The sequence below is a fragment of the Micropterus salmoides genome, unplaced genomic scaffold (assembly GCF_014851395.1).
Source record: "Micropterus salmoides isolate LMB-PRFRI ecotype aquatic unplaced genomic scaffold, ASM1485139v1 Ms_hic_scaffold_10, whole genome shotgun sequence".
Classification (NCBI taxonomy): Eukaryota; Metazoa; Chordata; class Actinopteri; order Centrarchiformes; family Centrarchidae; genus Micropterus; species Micropterus salmoides.
This window is the reverse complement of record NW_024040041.1, coordinates 13675583-13699581: the sequence shown is the minus strand read 5'-3', so window position 1 is coordinate 13699581 and position 23999 is coordinate 13675583. Positions and strand designations below refer to the sequence as shown.

At 38.9% G+C, this 23999-nt stretch overlaps 1 pseudogene and 2 gene segments (V, D, J or C); all 3 read right to left on the bottom strand.

Moving 5' to 3' along the window:
• Positions 1 to 218: 218 nt before the first annotated feature.
• LOC119886919 lies at positions 219 to 712 on the bottom strand. The segment is given in 2 exon segments: positions 219 to 574; positions 664 to 712. Coding segments are annotated over 2 exon segments (366 nt in total).
• Positions 713 to 17047: 16335 nt separating this feature from the next.
• Positions 17048 to 17718, bottom strand: LOC119886912 (annotated as a pseudogene).
• Positions 17719 to 18831: 1113 nt separating this feature from the next.
• On the bottom strand, positions 18832 to 20220 carry LOC119886899. The segment is given in 2 exon segments: positions 18832 to 20082; positions 20167 to 20220. Coding segments are annotated over 2 exon segments (360 nt in total).
• Between the last annotated feature and the right edge of the window lie 3779 nt (positions 20221 to 23999).

The following is a 23999-nucleotide window of genomic DNA, read 5'->3' as shown; positions in this document are numbered from 1 at the left end:
TTTATGTTTAATATTCAGTAATAATATTTATCAAGAGCAATTTTCAGGAAATTATACAATGTATTATTTAAATATGTATTTACGTAATGTAAAATATCAGTATAATAATAATGATAGTATATAAAGCAACGTATACAACAACAACAATAAAACAAAAAATAGAGTGTATAAATACTATGAAAAAATTAATTCTTGGGCTCCATCAGCACAAAAGATAAGTACTGTAGGTTTTTGTACAGCTGCTCAACCAACTTCAGTCACTGTGGCTCTCGAGCACAATAATAAACAGCAGAATCTTCAGTCTTCAAACTGTTCATCTGCAGATACACCTGCTGTCTGCTGTTGTCTCTGGAGATGGTAAACCGGCCTTGAACTGACTGCGAGTAGGATTTGCTGCTACCACTACCACTTTCAATCCAGGCAATCCACTCCAGTCCTTTTCCAGGAGCCTGTCTGACCCAATGCATATCATAGCTGCTGAATGTGAATCCAGAGCCTGTACATGTCAATCTGTGGGATTCTCCAGGCCTTTTAACCACTGGTTCAGATTCTGTCAGAGTCTGACCATCAACACCTGTCAAACCAAAAAAGATATGCATGTCATGTGTAAAATAAGTGGCACAAATGACAATATTTCAGATCAAGATCAATGAAGATCTTCACCTGCCCAGCAGACAGTTAAAAGCAGCAGTCCTGTCCTATAGTCCATCATGTTAAACTGTGTGTCCACTGTTCTCTGTCATCCTGTCTGCAGTCAGATAAGTAGAGGTGGAAGACATCTGAGTTTTGCATTGACTCCTCCTCACAGAGCAAATAGAACTAGCTTGCACTTGGCTTTTAGTTCATTGTTTGGAGAAACTAGAGAATCAGTGTTCATGAGTCATTCCTCAAAGTCAGTTTGTTTGCATGCTTTCATTTACATAAAATGTCTGAATTACAAATTGTGTTGTATGTAAAATGCAACGACATTAAAGACATTCAAGTAAATTAAATTAAAAATATCAGAGTACCATATGTCCCCACATTTATTTTAACCTTCAAAATGTTAATCTTAGTTCAGATGTGACACATTTACAAACAAGGTTTTATCAAACAAGTTTGAATATAGCTAACGTTGGCATTATGGTTTCTCATAACTACCAGCAAAGTCTGAACCTGTGTCCATCCTCTTAAAACATGGCCTCGTTTGTAATCAGTGAGTAATGTAGCTCTTGTTCTAACCAGATGTGATATGATATGATTTTTACAACCTGTTTAAATTGATAGATTGAATGTTCTGTTGTGTTTAATTTGTAGTCTAGTTGGAGGTGTTTGTCTTTGTTACACAGTGTTCAAATTACACCGTGGCTGTCTTGGGAGCCCTATTTTTGGGGGTGGGGGCACCTGGCTACTATCAAATAGGCTGAGTGCAATGGCGGCTAAACAGAGGTGTGGACCCGAAATGGCTGGATATGTTTGCAGGTTTGTCACAGTCACTTACAGGATGTCCAAATGAAAGGCAAGGCAATCCAAACACAAAGGAACAATCCAGAAATCCAGATAGCCGAAAGTATCAAGTGTTACTTTCGTCCCACTACAGTGACCACAAGTGTTTCACTTTGACTTCCTCTGTGTTTCAGCATGTATTGAAACATGTTTATGTTATATTATACCAACAGATTATGCCAAGAGTGAGGGTCAGAAAGACAGACAGAGGTCTGATTCAGCCAGATGTTTTCATGCACATTTTGGAATTAGGTATAGGTATATAGGTATTAGGCTGGATAGAAACACAACTATATTTGCATTATTATGAGAATTTATATTATGTTATGAAGATTCATTTTAATATTGTTCATATTGTTGAAGAAATGTTTTATACATAACAAGGAAATCACAAAACATGTAGTTGTTACTTTCAACTCTCCTGCTTATTACTTTTGACCCAACTGATGGGGTCGAAAGTAACAATCTGTCACTTACGTTTAAAGTGAAATTATACGGAAGTCGTTCCACATTTGTACAAAATACCACCTGATATTGATAGATCACACCTGTGAGTTAGTGACCACAGCAAAAATATTTCATTGTCTACAGCATAATCTTTTAAAATCAGGTTTTTCTGAAAAATGGTACTTTAGCCTCTGCTCTACCCTACTATACATTTAAATTCATACAGAGAATATTGAGCCTGGACAAAATTATTCACTGTTGCAATTGTTTTTAATCGCCCTTTGCTGAGAAACAATAAAAATGCCAGTGCACACTGGACAGGCAAAAAATGTGCCCCTACAGGACAAGTGGACATCATTGCTTTTATTAAGCACAAATTAATAGAAATTATTATTTGCAAAAAAACACATGGTAATGTTGCTGTACTATCACCCTTTTATTTCAAGAACCTAAATATAACCTCAAATATAGGAAAATATAAATTTATACAGAAAAAACAGCATCACCAAATATTATGATATTTTAGAGTTCCCCTAAATTTCTTCAATGAGTCCCCCATTTGAAACCCTTTTGTCACGCCTTTAGTTTCAAAATTATTCAGATCAGTCATTATATACAGTATGTTCCCCTTTTATGATTAGTTTTGTCTTTGTGAGGTCAGTTTAGTCTGCTCTATACTATTCAGGTCTGCTGTTGTCTCTGGAAATGGAAAACCGGCCTTGAACTGACTGAGAGTGCGTTTTGCTGCAACCACTCCCATCATCAACCAAGGCAACCCACTCCAGTTTTTTTCCAGGATCCTGACTGATCCACTGCATAGAGTAGCTGCTGAATGTGAATCCAGAGGCTGTACAGGTCAATCTGTGGGATTCTACAGGCCTTTTAACCACTGGTTCAGATTATTTTAGAGTATGAACATCAACACCTGTCAAGACATTTAAAAAAAAACATGAAGTGAAATAAGCTGGTGACACTGTTACGACCCCCTGTTGGTCTAGGGGTGTGGGGGCCATAAACATATAGGCACAACTGGTAGATCTTAACAAGGTAACGTTTATTGGTAACAGAAGAGATGTAGACAGGTAACAAAAAAAACAAAAGGAGGGTGGACGAGGGTGCTGCGAAAATAACAAACCAAGTTAAAATAAAAAGGTCCTCAAAAGGAGGCCTGTACCTATCCATCGTTTTAAACAGGGTTGATTCTTACTACAAAAAAACACAAAGAGCACAGCACCCACTCCACCTGGTGAAACTAACAAAATAGTAAACAGAACAATAAGTGAATTTCTCCACTGCACTCAAATGTGGAGCTAACATACAAAGGTATGCAAATGTTTACCTAAACACAATGCACAGCTAATAGGCAAGGAAGGTGGATAGCTCCACTAAACACAAAGTACAACAGACAGGCTATGCCGTCAATACCAGCGGCACACAAGTCAACAGGCGATGACAAGCTGCCTGGAGCAACAGGTGGACTCTCCTTATGAGCCGGAGGTAATTAACGTGTTGACGAGCCATTGGTTGAGTGGAAAACAGGGAACCAATGGGCGGTACAGATGTCAGCACCCCAGAAACCAGGAAGTAGGCGGGTCTTCATTCCCCAGGGACACAGCCTACTTGGTAGAGGTGAGACAGACAAAAGGGGAAACACAAGGGTGACAGCGACAGCCGTGACAGACACAAATAAAGGTTAGTTTTAGGTCAGTAAAGAGCTTCACCTGCCCAGCAGACAGTTAAAAGCAGCAGCCCTGTCCTATAGTGTCCTCTCGTCCATCATGTTAAACTGTGTATCAACTGTTGTCTGTCATCTTCTCTGCAGTAAAGGTGGAAAACATCTGAATTTTGCACTGACTTCGTCTCACAGGAAGATCAGACATGGATCTTTTATTAGCCTAAAATGTATGAATAGACATGAGTGTTAATATGATCATAAAAATCACAATCAAGCAACTAAAGATGTACATTTAAAATATGTATATCAAGTTTTACATGGATCAATTACATCATTAGACCAGGAAAAATAGGAACTGGAGTTTGATTTGGACAAACAAACCATCATCAGTAGTTTTAATGTCAGAAAAGACTAATCAAATCACCTCTGTTCTCTATTGTATCAAGACCGTTACATATTTTATATGTAAGGGGATGATCCCCCGAGGTCAGGTACATGCAAAACCTCTTTCAGACACTGGCTTGCCCAGCCATGCCTAATAGTTTACCTATAAAGCACCTTTGCCCGCATGATCTCCACCTGAGCTGGGGTACTTGTGCAGACATTCTGTATTGCAAAATGAAAAGTGTGGTTCACAGCAGAATCCATGCAAACAGAGAAATGAAATCTTACTTGTAGTAGTGTTTCGTAGCCTCGTTGGATTGCTGTTTCCATTGTTTGAAAAACAGTTCTCTGTCTACTTTGTCTTGAGCCCGGTGACGATGTGTCCACCGGGAAAGCAGCCTCCCAGTTGTGGAGCTGGGTGTCTCCTCTTTCTGGCGTATTGCTTGCGGTCTTGTAAGGTGACGTGCCTGCCAGGGTTCTTGCTGGCATACAGACGTCAAGTCGACTAACAGACGAGAGAGACACTTCTGTTTTCTTACCAAACCGAAGCATCTATCTGGCTCAATACTGAACTCCCTCGATGTATTGCTGCCGTTGTTGGCTTACGCGCACAGGGAAACAATAGTGCGTGTGTGTGATGGCACTGTCCTCTAATGCCGTGTGGTGTATAACATATGTGCATTTGACCATTACAGTTTAAAATAACACTCTAGCAGCTGGACAGAGGTTCAGTGAACTCTTAAGGGGGAGTAATGATTGATGGGTGTGTATAGAGTGAACCCTCCTATGGAATTTGACCTCTGACCCAGTGATAGGGGTAGTAGTGATTAGTGTTTATGAAGGGACTGGACCCTTATATGGTATCTAACATACACCTAAACACACCCTATAGAAGCGATGTTTGATGTACAGAGAGACAGAGTGGCCATCGGGCTGGGTCACTCTCCAAGCTGCTGCAGAGCTTGTAATTGATGCTGAATTCCTTGATGTAATAAACTTTTATGATCAAGAACAGTGTCAAGCGGATTTCTTCTCAACACATCATCGCAGCATTATTGTTCGGACACCACAGCCGCACATCTCAAATAAAGAAAAGACAAAAGTAAGAAAGTGGAGCAGGCAGAGGTGATGGATAGTTGGCTATAACTGTGTGGGCTGTGGTATTTCTCTGCCATTCATAGATGGCCATGACCAGTGTGTATTGTGTGTGCAGTATTCTCCAGGGAAAACCCTCAGTCATGCATGGCTTGTTTTTATATTGCAGACATGTACTAGGGAAGCACATTGTTGCTTTTTTATGACAAAGTGAGCACGTCTCTCTCTTTCTGAGGAGCCTCTGTCGCAAATGTGAAGAAAGGCAGAAAATAGAACAGACAGAGGGGAGTGTTCAGGGTCTTGGCGGGTTTCCCTTCCTCGTTCTGCTCTTGGGCCTTCATCAGACCTGTTTCATAACCCCCTCCTCCCTCCACTTCCGTGCTGGAAGAGAGAGAAGATTTGAATGTGTATACTGCGTTGCTTTGAGTGTGGTCACCTAAGCAGGGCACACGCAACCTGTGGCATTGCTACCTCGTGGGCCTTGTGGTGGGGGGCGGCTATATGTACAGCAACCACGTGGTCATCTCAGTTCACATTTACAGGGTTCTACCGTCTGAATGTGGCAGCCATCCCCTCCTTTAGTGAGCCAGTGCTCGGTGTGTCTCGTCAATGAATGACTGAAGCCTTGGGGGCAGTGTGGTCATTTCACCGTTGTCTCCGTGGTCAGCTTAGCGTCTTGCTGGCTGACCTGAATGGCCTCCTGTATTCCTTGAGTCGGTCTTACATCTTGCGGACTAACCCTAGCAGCCCCTCTATCTCTCAGGTTTGGCCTTTGTGACTTGTGGGGCCTTGGCCTTGTTGGTGTGTAAATAGTGTACTTTTGTAAATGGTTTTTCATCCTCTCTGCAGTCAGATAAAGAGGTGGAGGACAGGTGAGTTTTGCATTGACTCCTTCTCACAGGAAGAAAGCAATTGAAATGGAGATATATGGTGGAAGTGGGGACATCAGTCAACCCTCTGCTGGGATCTGGTCGGGGCAGGCTAGGTTGTTAGCAAACAGGTTATTACGGTAGTTATTAGCTGTTATTGCATTACCACAAACAATATCCACAAGGAACAAAAGGAAAAAAGTTAAATGTGTTTAACTTTGGCACAGATAAGCAAAAGCACACATACAACAATCAGCAAGCATGTAGAGGTGTGTGTGCATGTAGGTGGGGTGTGTGTGTTTGGTGCATGTGTTTGTTAACAATAGTGGACGTGTTCACGTTGGTAGGTTGTCGACCAGTGTTGAGGCTGAGACAGCACAGATCAAAACAGTGGTTTGGGTCCCCAAAATGGCTAAGACTCTCTTCCTGCTCTTCCTACAATGGTGTGGAACACAACTGGAGCTAGATTACACTGTGGGTCACAAATATTCGTAGTAAACAGTATGTGAACCCGTTGGAACCTGGATTTCTGCATAAATTGGTCACAAAATGTGATCTGATCTTCATCTAAGTCGCAACAATAGACAAACACAGTCGGCTTACACTAATACAACACAAACAATTATATGTTCATGTTTTTGTTGAGCACACCTTGTAAACATTGACAGTGTGGAACAAGTATTCAATTCTGGGACTCTCCTCACCGTCTGGCAGCGCAGGTGCTGCTAGGCAGGGTGTCCTCAGATGTGTCAGTCATCATGGATGCATCTCTGACTGGATGGGGAGGGACCTGCTGGGGGAGAGCAGTCGGTGGTGTGTGGCCCCCTCGGCTCTCACCAATCCACAAACCACTCCAGGTTGTGTTTCTGGTCCTCCAGCACGTACATCAACAGACAGGGTGGTGTCTGAGACCTCATGTTGAGGGCTGGCCCCCAACTGAGAGAGTGGAGAGTGCACCCGGATGTGGTTCAGCAGATCTGTTTGCCAACCGGTGAACAGATCCTCCTCTACAAATTTCAGTGTGTGTGATTGGAGGAGGCAGTACCCAAAGAGGGCTCTGCCTGTGTTAATAGAACTAGGGTTACCATATTGTAACCTTTCTTACTTTGTGATGAAAATGGAGAATAAATGTTTACTGTACATGAGTTTAATGTTTTAATATAATTTGTGAAAAAGGCTGACAAATACATTAGATAATGTTTATCAATGTATTACGTTTTAAAAGAAAAATCAGCAAATAACACCATAACAAAGTGTTATGCTGTTGATTTTCTCACATAGAGTTCATAAGTCAAACCATTTTCAGAATACTGGGGAAAAGAAAAATAATCTATCATTAGCCTATACAAATTAAGAACACTGTTGAGAATATTAATTGTAACCCCTCAGTACACAACCAATACAAAGAAATTTTCCAGTCAGACACATGAACTCTGTTATGTTCTGTAATGTTCCAATAAAGAAAAGGTTTATCATCATCTCTGCAAGACAGCTTGCGTTGTCATTTTGTTTTGTTGGTTTTAAATAACTACAATGTATGAGTTGCAAACACCAGCCAAACAAATTAGATTTAGGCAATCTAAAGTTGAAACTTGCTTAATATGAGCTGTCTTCAAAAGTTACATTTGCTGTTTCATTAAGTGATACTCCAGCAAACAGCTTTAAACATACTCCTCACTGAATTACCATGACACAAATGCAGGTCCACGAAGTGATTTTCATATTTCATTGGAGAAACATTTGACAAACACACAGTTCACTTTATTCAAATAGGTCAAACTGAACACCAGTCAGAGTAAGTGAACATATTAATGCATTTTCATCAATGTATTGTATCTTGATTTATGAAAATAAACTGTTACAAAAAGTGACATAAAGAAGGAATTATTTATGTTTAATTTCTTGTAAGATGAAGAGCGTATTATTATTATTATTATTATTATTATTATTATTATTATAATAAACCTTGTTATATTCCTTTTACTTTTTCATTGCTGAATATGTCTATTTCTCTTTTCACCAGTGACATGTGTGTTCAGGCACTGAAGGGTTTTTGTTCAGGTCTACTGAAGGTTTGTGTTATTGTGGATCTCTGGTACAGTAATAAGAGTGGTGCCCTGATGTGAATTTACGAGAAGTTAAATTATATATTAATTATTAAATAGTTACAATAATTATTTTTATTATTTTAATGTAACTACTGATGCCATTAAAACCCTAATTCCCAACAGTATGAGCACATATTTACATACGTTTCAGTTTAGTTTGAACAAAGAAGCTTGCATCTGGGCACTTTACAGGCAAAACAACATAAATGACAGAAACCAACAACTTTTCTTCATATGTTTACATTAGAATCTTAATACTGTAGAAAATGCAGAATGTTTTTACAGCAAACTGATTTCCCTGCGGGAAAAACTACCGCAGTATCAAAATGACTTTAATACTGTGAACATATTACTAAAACAAAAATTGACTATGATGTAAATATTTTGGGGCTGCGCAGTGGTTAGCAAGAAGGTTGTGGGTTCAAAACCCCAGTTGCCCCGGCCTTTCTGTGTGGAGTTTGCATGTTCTCTCCATGTCCGCCTGGGTTCTCTCCGGGTGCTCCAGCTTCCTCCCACCATCCAAAGACATGCAGGTTAGGTTAATTGCTGTCTCTAAAATTGTCCTTAGGTGTGAGTGTGAGTTGTTTGTCTATGTGTGGCCCTGCGTTGGCCTGGTGACCTGGCAGCTGGGATTGGCTCCAGTGACCCTGTACACAGGATATTTTGCATTCACAGTCAATTTTGACAACATGTTGTGCGACAAATAAGAAACAGGTCAAATATATATTTAACATTCTTACAAAATATACATTTGTTTTCTTTATCACATTATTAACTTAACATGGGACTTTTCTTTCTTCACAGTTTCTCCCGGGTCACCATCTCCTGGCGCCCTTAGAGCATTATGAGTTCAGATGCCACTTACGACCTCTGATAACAAGCTAGTTTTAAATACTAGGTACTGACCTGACTGATTCCCTAGTAAACCCCGATTCCCCTCTCGCTTTAGATTCCAGAGAGCAGGGCACTGAACACATAACCTGGAATGAACTCCTTAATTGGATGTTAAAGTAAGTAAATACTAACTAACCAGTCCAGAAGAGGGGAAAGAAAACTAAATGAGACGAAAAACTCTTTCTGGTTTTCGTAAGGCGTCCACCCATCTGTCGTCAGGGAGACCTTTTTTATTTCTCTAAAGGGTCGAGTTTCCAGCAAGAGCGGACTTTTACTTCCTCTTTACTGGACATCAGCGTCTAATCTGAAATATGATCATGTACAACCGTAGTTCTCTGAAGGCCGAGCAAAGGTCAACACACAAGAGACTGCAGAGACACATAAAAATATAAAACAGTAAATCAAACAAAACATCTTTCTTACTTTAACTTTGTACTTTTGCAATCTGAGCTAAGCAGTCAACAATTATCAGTCTTAAAACACAGGCCATCAGAGTAAAAGCACAGGCAAATCATGTTACTACATGGCTTGTATATGTGTCAGGCAGTCAAACAGTATCGATATGAAGGCCCCCCAAGAACCAGAACCAGCTGCTTCCAGTGTCCTTTTCTTCACATTTTTCTCATTCTCACAACACAGTGTTAAAAGTTTCATACTTACAGTATGAAATAGCAAAAACATGTTTCACATCATGGAAATAATGGATGGAAGCTGCTAATCTATCAAAATGTTCAAAAGAAGTAGGAAGAAGAAGAAGTTGTCTCGTTTTATTAGTAAAATTTGGACAAATGGAAGAGCACGTGTATTATTAAGCACAAGAGCCAACAGAGCGTGTCGCCACCGTAGATTCTCCTACATGCTTGCAAAGTGAGGGGTGAGCGGTGACTGAGCCGTTATTTGCCATTCACAACCCTCACCACTAGATGCCACTAAAACTTACACACTGAACCTTTAAACTGTGTGTCCACTGTTCTCTGTCATCCTCTCTGCAGTCAGATAAGTAGAGGTGGAAGACATCTGAGTTTTGCATTGACTCCTCTTCACAGGGAAGATACTGCTGATTTGGACTTGGACATCACCTGTTCTCACTGTTGTGATTTGAGCCAAAGTAATTTGGTTTATACGTCTGAATTTGAATCCTAATAGTTCTGAGAAGTATAATTTTGTGCTTTGATTTTTATCGTTTGAAATTAGACTTCAGGTTATTCATGAGTAACAGAACAAATTACAAGCAAAAACACACATCTGAAAAGCAAACCTTTAATAATAGGTTTTGCAGCCACATTAAAATTGTCGGATGTCAGAGTTTCTACCCACTTTCCGTTTTTATTATTATTATTATGACGCAAAAAGAAAACCTTTGAGAGAAATCTTATGTTATTTGCTTCTCTCATCTCAAACTAAGCCCGAGTTGAATTTTATACTACATAAAGTGAAACAAATTTAAAAAACATATATTAATATTTGGTTTTATTTGTTTCTGTATTGAACATCACCATAATTGGTAAAGACTATTGTTTCAGTTACTGATGCAGTATTGATTCTACTGTACTGACTGTCAGGAAATCTGTTTCTTGTTAGATGATGAGGATTTAAAGCTAGGTTGTCAGCTGACTTTATTTCATTAATTGAACGATTTAATATTCATTTATTCTTCACTGTGGGAAAAAATTCTTATCAGTGATTGCAATGTAAGAATTTAGAATGAAAAAATTAGGATAATTAGATTTTTTTATTGCATAATAAAACTCTAAAGACTGTTTCTCTCTTTAACAGTGAGCTGGTGTTGAAGTCATTAGTGGTCTGAGGGCTCCTCCTCTGGTGGCTTCATGTAACAAGTGTTAGGGCACTTACAGACATTAATGCATCTAAATTTGTGGACATTTATAGAAATGTTTTTTCTTTCTTTTTGTTAGTGTAGATTCAACAACCAAAGTGTTGTGCTGTCTGTTATAAAAAAAGTGATCTTTATTGTGTTTTTCTTTAATATGTTTAATGTCCATATGTAATGTAATAAGGTTTCTCAGTTTACACAACTTCGTATTAATTGAAAAAACATGTAATGTAACATAAAGTAGATGATTTAAGTACTATAAAATAATAATAACTCTTAGGCTCTACCAGATCAAAGATGAGTACTGTGGGTTTTTGTACAGCTGCTCAACCAACTCCAGTCACTGTGAGTCTCGAGCACAATAATAAACAGCAGAATCTTCAGTCTTCAGACTGTTCATCTGCAGATACACCTGCTTTCTGCTGTTGTCTCTGGAGATGGTAAACCGGCCTTGAACTGACTGAGAGTAGGATTTGCTGCTACCATCATCATAGATATAAGCAATCCACTCCAGTCCTTTTCCAGGAGCCTGTCTGACCCAGTGCATGCTGGAGCTGCTGAATGTGAATCCAGAGCCTGTACAGGTCAATCTGTGGGATTCTCCAGGCCTTTTAACCACTGGTTCAGATTCTGTCAGAGTCTGACCATCAACACCTGTCAAGAGAAAAAGGCATCATGTGAAATAAGCTGGTTACTTATAAAAAGGTATGCTAAATCAAGACCTGTGAAGATCTTCACCTGTCCAGCAGACAGTTAAAAGCAGCAGTCCTGTCCTGTAGTCCATCATGTTAAACTGTGTGTCCACTGTTCTCTGTCATCCTCTCTGCAGTCAGATAAGTAGAGGTGGAAGACATCTGAGTTTTGCATTGACTCCTCCTCACAGGGAGGAACTGGATTTGACTTGGATCTCAGTTACTGTTTGCTGAAACTGGAAAATAAATGTTTATAAATGTTTAATCTAATTTTTGATGAACACATTATTAAATTGGTTGCTTTATTATTAGGCACAGTCTGTATCATGTCTGTCACAACAGTGTATCTGTTTTACAATACCCCCAAATTAGTAATTAAAATTACATTTTATTAGGGAAAAAACAATCAAATAAAACCTTAACAAATATTTCTATATGTTATAATAGTGTTGATTAACGGTTCAGAATTTAAGGACATTGTGACAGAAAACCCCAAAATCAAGTGCATAAAAACATTGGTATTTTTATTTTTTATATAAGATTTATAAATTCAGTAGATGTGAATTGTAGATGTGAAGAAATAATTTATGGGTAGTGTGATGCAGGTTTCCCCAAGTCATGAAAGGGTCAATTGCTGGAGTTCCAATAAGCCAAAGGTGACGGCCACAGACTCTCCGAATCAGACTCTCTCTCTCCACTCTGCCTGCTAGTTGACTGATGCAGCTCAGTTGATAATGATTGTCATACATTTGATAGCTTACCCAGGTCAAGATTATCTTTATTTTATTTTAAATGTGCTTTATAAATAAATTTGAATTGACTTGACTTGACTTATTTTGTTTCATTGCAGACATACTGGCTGGCTCTTTTTTAAAGTGTTGCATGTGGCTTAAAAAACACACAATGTGTTTCATTCGATTTCAATTATAAATGTAAATCTGTGTTCTTGTCCTGTTGACTGAATAAGGTTACAGTTCTGGAATGAATTGGGAACACGTTTGGAAATGTGTTTCAGAGTTTCATATTATAAAACATAAAACAGACGATTACTGAGCAGCCCAATGTGGGTATATTTTGAAACCTTAGCTCCCCCTTTACAGATAAAGTTCACACTAAGATCATGAATAAATAATTTATTATACGCACTGTGCTGTATACCCCCCTCCTGCATCATATAAGCCGTTCTGTAGCTTTTGTATTTGGTTGTTGTGCATTTGTTTCATTTTTATGTCTATCGAATTTATGTCTATAGAATTTTCAATAGCGAGAGTTAATCACAATCAGTATTGTAAAAAAGGTGATACTGAAAATAATAGAGTTGGATATAATTCCATTGACTCCTCCTCACAGGGAAGATACTGCTGGATTGGACTTGGACATCACCTGTTCTCACTGTTGTGACTTGAGCCAAATTAATTTTGTTTATACGTCTGAATTTGAATCCGAATTGTTCTGAGAAGTTAAATTTTGTGCTTTGATTTTTATTGTTTGAAATTAGACTTCATGTTATTCATGAGTAATATCCCGAACAGAACAAACTACAAGCAAAAATGCACATCTGAAAAGCAAACCTTTAATAATAGGTTTTGCAGCCACATTAAAATTGTCGGATGTCAAAGTTCTACCCACTTTCCGTTTTTATTATTATTATTATGACATAAAACATAACAGTGGACTAAAAAGAAAACCTTTGAGAGAAATCTTATGTTATTTGCTTCTCTCATCTCAAACTAAGCCCGAGTTGAATTTTATACTACATAAAGTGAAACAAATTTAAAAATCATATATTAATATTTGGTTTTATTTGTTTCTGTATTGAACATCACCATAATTGGTAAAGACTATTGTTTCAGTTACTGATGCGGTATTGATTCTACTGTACTGACTGTCTGGAAATCTGTTTCTTGTTAGATGATGAGGATTTAAAGCTAGGTTGTCAGCTGACTTTATTTCATTAATTGAAAGATTTAATATTCATTTATTCTTCATTGTGGGAAAAAATTCTTATCAATGATTGCAATGTCAGAATTTAGAATGAAAAAACTGTTGCATTCAATTTAAATTAGGATAATTAGATTTTTTATTGCATAATAAAACTCTAGACTGTTTCCCTCTTTAACAGTGAACTGGTGTTTAAGTCATTAGTGGTCTGAGGGTTCCTCCTCTGGTGGCTTCATGTTACAAGTGTTCAGGCACTGAGGGGTTTTTGTTAAGGTCTCCAGCGCTGTTCCACAGACTTCTATTCCTGTCATCATCACGCATAGACCAGTAAACCGAAATGTGCACATCCCACACAGAAATAATAGTAATCTCTTAAGGATTAGGACAACTGCACCAACTCCAGCACCCAGAACAAACTCATGTGAGATCACTTTCAAGTAAGACTTTTATCTAAAATGATTTTATCTTGTCTGCAAATCTAGATTTTATGTTTTTAACTGAATCCTGGTTGCAAATGAATGACTATAGCCAGCTAGCTGAACTATGTCCGCCTCAATTTGATTGTTTTAGTCAACCAAGGGTCAGTGGTCGTGGTGGTGGGTTAGTGAGCGTGTATAGGAAAAATTTAAAATGTCATCAAGTACGCTGTGATGAATTTAACTCCTTTGAAGTTCTCACTCTTAACTTGGAGGGCTGCAACCTGTCATATTTGTTATAATTTATCGCCCCCCAAAACCACCTGGAGGATTTTTATCAGAACTTCCTGAATTTTTATCTACTCTGGTTTTAAATTATGACAAAATTGTTCTTTGTGGCGATTTTAATATTCATGTTGATGACCCCAACAATGTTAATGCAACTAACTTTTTAAATATGGCCACTTCTTTTAACTTCAAACAACATGTCAAAGGGCAAACACATAACCGTGGTCATACACTGGACTTGGTTTTTACCCTGGGTGTCAGCATTTCCTCTGTGGAATTAGTGGACATGACCATATCTGACCACAGATGTATTGTTTTTAGCTGTGATTCGCCTGTTACTCATGCTGCCTCACCAAGCTCCGTGTGTTCTCGCTTCTTTAATGAACAAAGTGTTTCAAAGTTTTGCGCATTCTTTCAGAGCCAAAGCCAACACCTGTCTGATTCCAACACCAACAATCTGGTCGATCACTTCAATCATATCTGCTTGTCGTCACTAAATATTACTGCTCCTCTAAAGGTTAGGCCTACGTCTAAAGCTAGTAAGCAACCCTGGATAAATGACAGCATTCGCAGCCTAAAAAGGGAATGCAGGAAAGCAGAGCGCAGATGGAAAAAATCCAGTCTCCAAGTCCATTACCTCAGTCTGAAGGATTTATCAATTAAATACAATAACATGGTTAAGGATGCGAGAACACACTATTTTTCTGAACTCATTACTACACATAAACACAATCCCAGGTTTCTGTTTAAGACTGTGGATCAGCTGGTAAACCCAAGCCCTCCTTGTGCCTCAGATGGAAGTAATGATGACTGTGAATTGTTTTTATCTTATTTTACCAATAAGGTGGTGTCAATCAGAGCCTCTATTACCCCCGTGGCCTCTTACTCAGAGGTTCCTCACCAGCAACAAGAGAGTTTTAACCAGTTTTATCCCATCGACTTGTCTGAGCTTTTGAAAACAGTAACACAAATGAGAGTGTCCTCCAGCCCACTTGATGTAATACCTACAAAATTTTTACTGAAAGTAATAGATTCTATTGGGCCCCATTTGATTTCTGTTTTCAACAGCTCCCTATCTACTGGTTGTGTCCCTGATTATTTTAAAACGGCTTGCGTGAACCCACTTTTAAAGAAACCTGGTTTAGATCCCTCCCTCCCACAAAATTTTAGACCAATTTCAAAACTGCCTTTTATTGCAAAGATTCTAGAAAGAATTGTGTCCAAACAGCTGCTCACTGGAAAATAACAAAATATTTGAAAAGTTTCAGTCTGGTTTTAGGAAGTACCACAGCACTGAGACTGCCCTGCTTAAAGTCACCAATGACCTTTTAATGTCTGCTGATGAAGGTATGTGCTCAGTCCTGGTACTCCTGGACCTTAGCGCTGCTTTTGACACCATTGATCACAACATCATGTTAGACAGACTGAGGCACTGGGGGGGATCTCTGGTACTGCTCTAGAATGGTTTTCATCCTACCTGTCAAATAGGAAGTTTTGCGTGTCTGTAAACAACTATGTCTCGTCGTTCTGTCCAGTTAAATATGGTGTGCCTCAGGGGTCGGTCTAAGGACCCATTTTGTTTTCCTTGTATCTGCTTCCCCTTGGACATATTATCCATAAACATGGCATTTCTTTTCATATTCATGCTCATGACACACAAATATACTTGCCCGTCAGATCCACAGACCCTGGAATGCTGAGTTCACTTAACAACTGCCTTTGTGAAGTTAAAAAATGGATGTCAAATAATTTCCTCCAGCTGAACTCAGACAAAACAGAATTCCTGGTCATCGGGTCTCAGCAGATGGCAAATCAAATACTGCCATCTGCTGGTTCCCTAGTAAATCACATTAAGCCTGTGGCAAAGAACCTTGGTGTTTGGTTTGATAGTAATTAAAATTTTGAGCAGCACACCACAAAGCTTGTTCAATCATGTTTTTATCAACTTAGAAATATAGCAAAAATTCGATCTATGTTAACTTTTAAGGACACCGAGACCATTTTACACGCCTTCATTTCATCACGCCTGGATTATTGCAACAGCCTTTTCACCTGTTTAACCCAATAATCTATTGATCGACTCCAGACTGTCCAGAACTCAGCTGCCAGGCTTTTAACAAGAACAAAGAAATATGACCACATTACTCCTATTTTAGCTTCATTACACTGGCTCCCAGTATGTTTTAGAATTGACTTTAAAATTCTATTGATCACTTTTAAAGCTCTTCATGGCCTCTCGCCTTGTTATATTATATATTATATATTTCTGACCTTTTAGTCCCATACGCACCAGCACGCACCTTGAGATCCTCGGGCAGAGGTCTGTTGTCTGTTCCAGAGTCTCGACTGAAAACTAAAGCAGACAGAGCGTTTGCTGTCAGGGCCCCGAGGCTCTGGAACAGCCTGCCCGAGGAAATCAGGTCAGCTGAGTCAGTGAACTCTTTTAAGTCCCTTCTTAAAACATATTTTATAGGAGAGCCTTTCCCGATCTTATTTGACTTTATTTTATCCCTTTTATTTTATTGTATTTTACTAATTTTATATTTATCTGTATTTTAGTCTTTTCAATGTTTTCATGCTTTTATCTTGTATTGTTTTTTGTATTATCGTCTTTACACTTGTTAAATCACTTTGTAACTTGTTTTTGAAAAGTGCTCTACAAATAAGGATTATTATTATTATTATTATTATTATTATTATTATTATATAAGGGACCAGACAATTAATTGTGCATTGGTTTGTGTGGGAAAATTGTTTTCTTAAAAATATGGAGTTTATCTCTAAATTAAACGAAAGAATGTACATTTTTTCAGCACATGCGTGATATCAGTCAATGTCATTATAAAGATACATGGAAACCGTTATAATAATAATAAATATTGTTTGAAACATTGCTTCAAAGGGCAAATAACACTGTAGTTTTTTCTTACGTTGCAACTTTACTATTCAATCAGCATTGTGAAGAAAACAAAACAAGTAATACTGAGACGGCAAGTAAATGTTGATTGTGGTGGTGGTAAAAAGAGGAAGTACTTTTTGTATGACTCTCACATTATTGTCTCTCACTGTGGATCTCTGGCACAGTAATACACAGCAGTGTCTTCAGGCTGCACATTCTGTCCGCTTAGAGTCACTGTTTTGCTGGAAGAGTCTAAGGAGATACTGAACTTGTTCTTTAGGGAATCTTTGTAGGATGTGCTGGATCCAGGTCCGCTTCCAATCCACTCCAGTCCTTTCCCTGCAGGCTGTCTGATCCAAGCTGTCTAGTAGCTGCTAAGAGAATAAGAGACCTGACAGGTGATGGTCAGACGTTGACCTGGCTGCACAGCCACAGAGGCTGGCTGTGTCAACTGTTCACACTTCACACCTGTTAAAAAAGAAAATGTTTAGTAACAAATGATCAAGTTATACTGCAAAAGATGAAATGCTGACTTTGACAAATCCAGACAGACTTACATCCAGCTGCCAACAGCAGCAGCAGAGCTACAGAAAACATGGTTTATGTTGAAAGTGACGTGCTGTGAACTCCACTGACAGCCTGACGGGAAGTTTTTATAGCTGAGTAACAAGGAAGGTCACTGAGTTTGCATAGAATCAAACATATGAAGCATCAATGTTGGTCTAACTGGAGCCAATAGAAGAGTCTGTTGACTGTTATTATATCTGAAGAGTGAAAACATGCCTGGAAATCACCTCTGCTTTGCATATGATGTTTAAATTTCATCTCACACTCTATTTTGACAATGTCCCTGCATTTACAGATATGAAACAACTGTTAATTTTGCTTTTACTGTAAACTATTAACTCCTAAATATGTTGTATTGAAACAACTAATGTAAATTTTTGTGCAATTGTAATAATGAATCGATTATTATTGCTATTCTTCATTTAAATATTAAAATGAGTCAGGGATAATGGAAAACAAAATCAGCATTGCAATAACAATAAGAGAAATACAGTGACAGCATCACCGATCATGTAACTACAACAGAAATGTAAGTTTTCTGCAGTTTTGCATAAAATACATTTAATGGTTTCAGTGTTTACAGACTCTAGTGGAGCAGCTCCTTCAGGCTTCCTGCTGTTCATCTCAAGATCAAGATGTCTGCTGAGATGAACTGATACTGACAGATGGAGCTGCAGTCACTGATGGTAAACACCTTATAGTCAAACACTAAAGACACTAAAGTCAAGTTAACACATGAGTTTAGTTTAGGGTAGAAAAGTATCAACTATCACAGTATCCAGTGTACATGAGCAGCAGGAGTGTTAAGCTTTAGTTCAGTCCAGGGTTCAAGTGTCAGTCAGTTAAGATCAATGAGAACAGCTGATCTAAGTGTCTCCTTTTAGATACAGAGGAGAGAGAAACATGAAATAAAAAAAAAAAAACATTTATAGAATAAAGTATGTAATATGAATACTAAGGTGGAAAGTCATGATTGGGCAACAACAGCCTGAAAGATGACTACAGCTGCTCAACCAACTCCCATGCACTGTAGGACTTTCTGCCAGACTGAAGTTGATAAATGTGATTGTATTTAAGAACTTGTATTGTAAAAGAACTTTAGCGTTCAACATCATATAGTTAGTATAATGTGTGTTACAGTAATACTTAAATTTATATTTGAAAAGTTGATGTGTGACGGTCATCAACGCTCTCGTGTCCTGCAATAAAAAAAAGCAAACCAGTTTAAAGATCAATATGATGAGTGCTAGTTGATTGATTTTAATGTCCTTTATAAGTAGATGAATAAAAACACATTAACAAAAAACAGCAGTCCAACAAATGTTATACAGACTGAATGTAATGTTCCCAGTGGTGGTGGTAAATAGAGGAAGTAGTTTTTGTATGACTCTCCTGTTATTGTCTCTCACTATGTCTCTTCTGGCACAGTAATACACTGCTGTGTCCTCGGTCTTCAGATTGTTCATCTGTAGATAGATTTTACTGCTGGAGTCATCTCTGGAGATGGTGAATCTACCCTGGACTGACTGGGAGTAAGAGATTGGAGAACTAAATGTGTGTACAAGAGCAATCCACTCCAGTCCTTTTCTTTGAAAATGATAATCTTTGAATATTTGAGTTTGTTGCAGCTGGTGGAGGGCCTGGATTGTTCTTTCTTTTTTTACTTTTAAAGGTTTCACAATATAAATTGTGGCAGTTTGAAGCCACAGACATACAGAGAAACCTGGAGCCTCAAAAGGACATGAATTATTTAGGAAGTGAAACCTGTGGGACGATATGCAAAGAATTTACAACTGCAGTGCACAGGAAAAAGGCTGCCGGTTTATCTGTCAGATTAATGTACATGAAAGTGCAAATTTTAAATCACAATTAAGAAGAGTAAACAAAACACAAGACAATTTGAGTAGTTAAGTGAGTGTAGAGCTGAAAACAGTTTGATTCTCCATTTATTCTCTCAATCCACAGTCTCTGCTGGACTCTAGTAAGAGTAAAAACACTTGTAAATCACAAGTTAGACAGTTAGCAAAAACAATTTATTGTTCAGCCACTGTCTTCTCTGAGGAGTCATTTTGATGAAGTGTATTGTATCTTTTAACATTAATGACATTAGTCATGTGAGTTGATTGTGGTAAAGATGAGTCCTGTAGGTTTTTGTACAGCTGCTCAACCAACTCCAGTCACTGTGGCTCTCGAGCACAATAATAAACAGCAGAATCTTCAGTCTTCAGACTGTTCATCTGCAGATACACCTGCTGTCTGTTGTTGTCTTTGGAGATGGTAAACTGGCCTTGAACTGACTGAGAATAGTAAGTGCTACCACCGCTACTGATATAAGCAACCCACTCCAGGCCTTTTCCAGGAGCCTGTCTGATCCAGTGCATGCCCCAGCTGCTGAGTGCGAACCCAGAAGTTGTACAGGTCAATCTGTGGGATTCTCCAGGCCTTTTAACCACTGGTTCAGATTCTTTCAGAGTCTGACCATCAACACCTGTTAGGACAAGAAAATAATAATTTTCATTGAGTTGGTAATGTTTTAAAGACAACTCAACTCAAGATCACTGAAGATCTTCACCTGCCCAGCAGACAGTTAAAAGCAGCAGTCCTGTCCTATAGTCCATCATGTTAAACTGTGTGTCCACTGTTCTCTGTCATCCTCTCTGCAGTCAGATAAGTAGAGGTGGAAGAAATCTGAGTTTTGCATTGACTCCTCCTCACAGGGAGGAACTGGATTTGACTTGGATCTCAGTTACTGTTTGTTGAAGGTTGTCTGTCATGTTGTGGAGTCATTCCTCCAAGAGTGCCTTTTTCATGTGTAAATAGTAGTAGTTTGTGCAATAGATGGATATTCACAATATTAAAGTGGGTAGCTTCATTTAGAAGACTTTGGCAGGTTTTCAGTTTTTCACCTTATGCAATTAGCACACTTAGGCATGCAGGTGTTATTGCCCTATTCTTTGCACTGTGTGGTTTGTTTGTGTACTTCGGCTTCTAATTATAAGGCAAGATGACTTATGATTACTCCAACTTAAAAAATGAGCCATTTAAAACTGTAACAGAGTACCAAAGTCACTAACGCGTTCACATACATTTCCCCCTTTACTATGTCCAAAGGATAAACACAGCTTAACAGTGTCCTTTTGTTGAGAATTATTTTAGAACATTACAGCCTAAATTGTTATCATTAATTACTAGAGCGAAGGTGGTCTGCATTGGCATCATTTAAAGTATTATTTTAGAGTGTAAAGTTAAGATTACAGTGTCAAAACTCTATAGCTATTGTCATCATTTAGAGTGCTATTTTATAGTGTAAAGTTAAGATCACAATGCTGAAACTCCATAGCTCTGAGAGTGTGTGGTCCTCTCTGTGTCTAGCTGCTCGGAGGCAGTAACAGTAGCACATGTGTGTGTAAGCAGGCACGTGCACTCTGGGAGCAGAATGAGCACAGCAAGGCATCATCAAAAACACCAGCAAACGAAAATGTAGAAGCAGAATTAGTGAAAATTTTGTTACAAAACATACATCAATACAGTAAGAAGGTCCTGTCTATAGCAAAAAGTACAAGAGACACCAGCTTATTCCACAAAGTCAGGTTTTTGGTTAAAATAGCATGATCGGCAGAGGGCATGCCTAGGACACAGAGAGGGGGAGCATTGCAGACAAAAAGTTAGACATCAGTCAAGAAACAGTCATCACTGATTATCATTGATCAATATTAATCATTGTTAATCATTTTAATCAGTTTTATTGTCTTTAATCAGTTACTTTAAGTAATCATTCTTATATCATCATTTTTAATCATTTTACTAGTATTAATCAATAATCATTCTTAATCATTTTCTTTTTACATAGATATGCTTTAGTTTTTACTTATAAGTAGTGAACTGTAGTCATGAACACAGAAACAGATCCTTGAGTGGGAGGAATGACTGCAGGAAGTGGCTGCAGGTGGTTTGCCTTGTCCAACTGTTATCTACTGTAGATTATGACCACAGGAGAGGCTGCAGGTGTGCAAGATCTGCCGACACTGTGACAGTGCATGCTTTGGTCTACTGTTATCTACTGTTGTTGTGATTACACAAGGAACTGCTGAGGTGTTAATCTGCTAACATTAAGACTATATGCTTAATTACTGATTAAGGGGATTTGATTGTCAACTTCCAACCTCTGGTTATTATAGCCAGTATGAGCTTTGAGTGAATTTGCTTATGACCTGTGTGAACTTTGAGTGAACTTGCTGAAGGAATTCATGCTTTGCAAAAACACGACAGAGGATGACCAAAAAACCGACAGATGCTTGGCAAAAACACGACAGACAGATGATAAGCAGAAAGCAGAAAGCAGCCAGGATAACATCAAGAATGCTGTAAGAAACCAAGCATTAATGAAAAATGCAACTTTACTTATGTTATTCTTATATTAATTGGTTAAAAAATACAATTATGTGTCAAATTAAGCATGCGTAACCTTTAAAAAACACAGTGAGACTGAAGTTGAAATGTAAATGATGAACTTCTTATACAGTAGTATAAAGATGTAGAAAGTCTACAATACAGTAATAAATGACAGCTGGGGAACAGTGTTAATTGGTAAAAACAACACAATAACAGAGGAAAAGAAGTTCATCATGAGGAAAGGAGGGGGCAAACCAGCCCAGAAGAGATATATATAAGACTGTCTGCAGACCATAGGATGGACTTCATCCTCCGACCTGCTGGGATGTTGTACGGGTTTATGTGTCCTATTTTGGAATAAACTCTTTTGCACCGACTCTTGACCGTCTCCAAAGAAGTTTTTGCTTGCAAATTTATTGACTATAATAGAAAGCTAATGGAGTATTTTTTGACAAAGTTTATTAAGTTGGTGAAGGTGGGGACCAGGCTTAACTGGCCCAGCCTGGTCGTACATCTGACCCAACACTTTCCTGAGGAGCAGCGATCCACTTACTTAGATGTCACCAGCATCTTATATCTCAGCACAACACATTAAGTGTCTGTTTCACATATGAGACAAAGTTTAGCAACAGGCCTTTCCAAAGTACTGGATTTTGTTTTAACCAGCACTCAACGAACCAGTCCTTTAGTGTACAATATAGTGTCCACTACCCTGGCGATGCCAGTTGGAATAATAGCCCATTAATTTGTCTATCATGTCAGTACTTTCAGTGAGGTCTGTGTAGTGCACAATGACAGCCTTTCTCGCCTCGTCATCATCCTCAGAAAGTTTCACACTTACTGCTTCTCTGGGCTGTTGATAGGCAGGATCTTTCAACACTGAAGGTCCGTTAATCCAGTTGTGAGTGGCCGTGAACTGCTCTGCAGAGAGCCCACAAGATGCACAGTCAGCTGGATTTTCTGTTGTTTTGATGTGCCGCCATTGTTCCATCTGCGTTGATGCTGTGATGATTGCAATTCTGTTAGCAACAAAGGTTTTGAGAAGTAGAGCCTTATTTCCAATGTATTTCAATACAGCAGTACTGTCAGTCCAGAACACAGAGTCGTTTAGCTCCAGCTGCAGCTCCTTCCTTAAAAGTGTGTCTATTTTGACGGATACCACAGCAGCCGTTAGCTCCAAACGTGGAATAGTGGTTTGCTTTAGAGGAGCCACCCGTGCCTTTCCCATCATGAAAGCACAATGCACATGGCCGTCACTGTTTGTGAGCTTCAGGAAAGACACCGTTCCATAGCCCTTCTTACTGGCATTAAAAAAATGGTGTAACTGTGTAGACACGACAGATCCAAATCTTTCAGGCTTGATACATCTTCTCACTTGGAAGTCTGAAAGTTGAGGCAGCTGACTTATCCAAGCATTCCAGTATTGTGCGAGTTTGTCAGGCATTACCTCATCCCATGTAAGCTTGTCCTTGCATAGTTGCTGCAAAAAGATCTTAGCTGGCAGCACAACTGGAGCGAGAAGTCCAAGGGGGTCGTATATGGAGCTTACGACTGACAAAACTCCTCTTCTTGTTGCTGCTTTCTTGCTGACGTTGACTCTGAATTTGAAGCAGTCAGACTCTATGTCCCAGAGCACACCAAGGGCTCTTTCAACAGGAAGAGCATCTTAATCCAGGTCCGAAACCTTAAATTCCATAGCTCTCTCACTTTCTGGAACAGCCATTAAGAAAGCTCGGCTGTTGCTTGTCCACTTAGTCAGATGAAATCCACCTGAGGCGCACAAGGCCATGAGGTCTCTACTCAGGGTGATGGCTTCAGACTCATTACTGACTGCCTTTAAGCAGTCATTTACATAAAAATTCCTGAGAACTGTGTCCACAGCTTCAGGTGAAGATCCTGTTCTGTTAACTTCCGCTGTTGTCAGTAGAGCAATGTTGGCGCAGCTTGGGGATGAGGTGGCACCAAACAGGTGGACAACCATTTTGTACTCCACCATTTCCTGTGTCAGGTCCC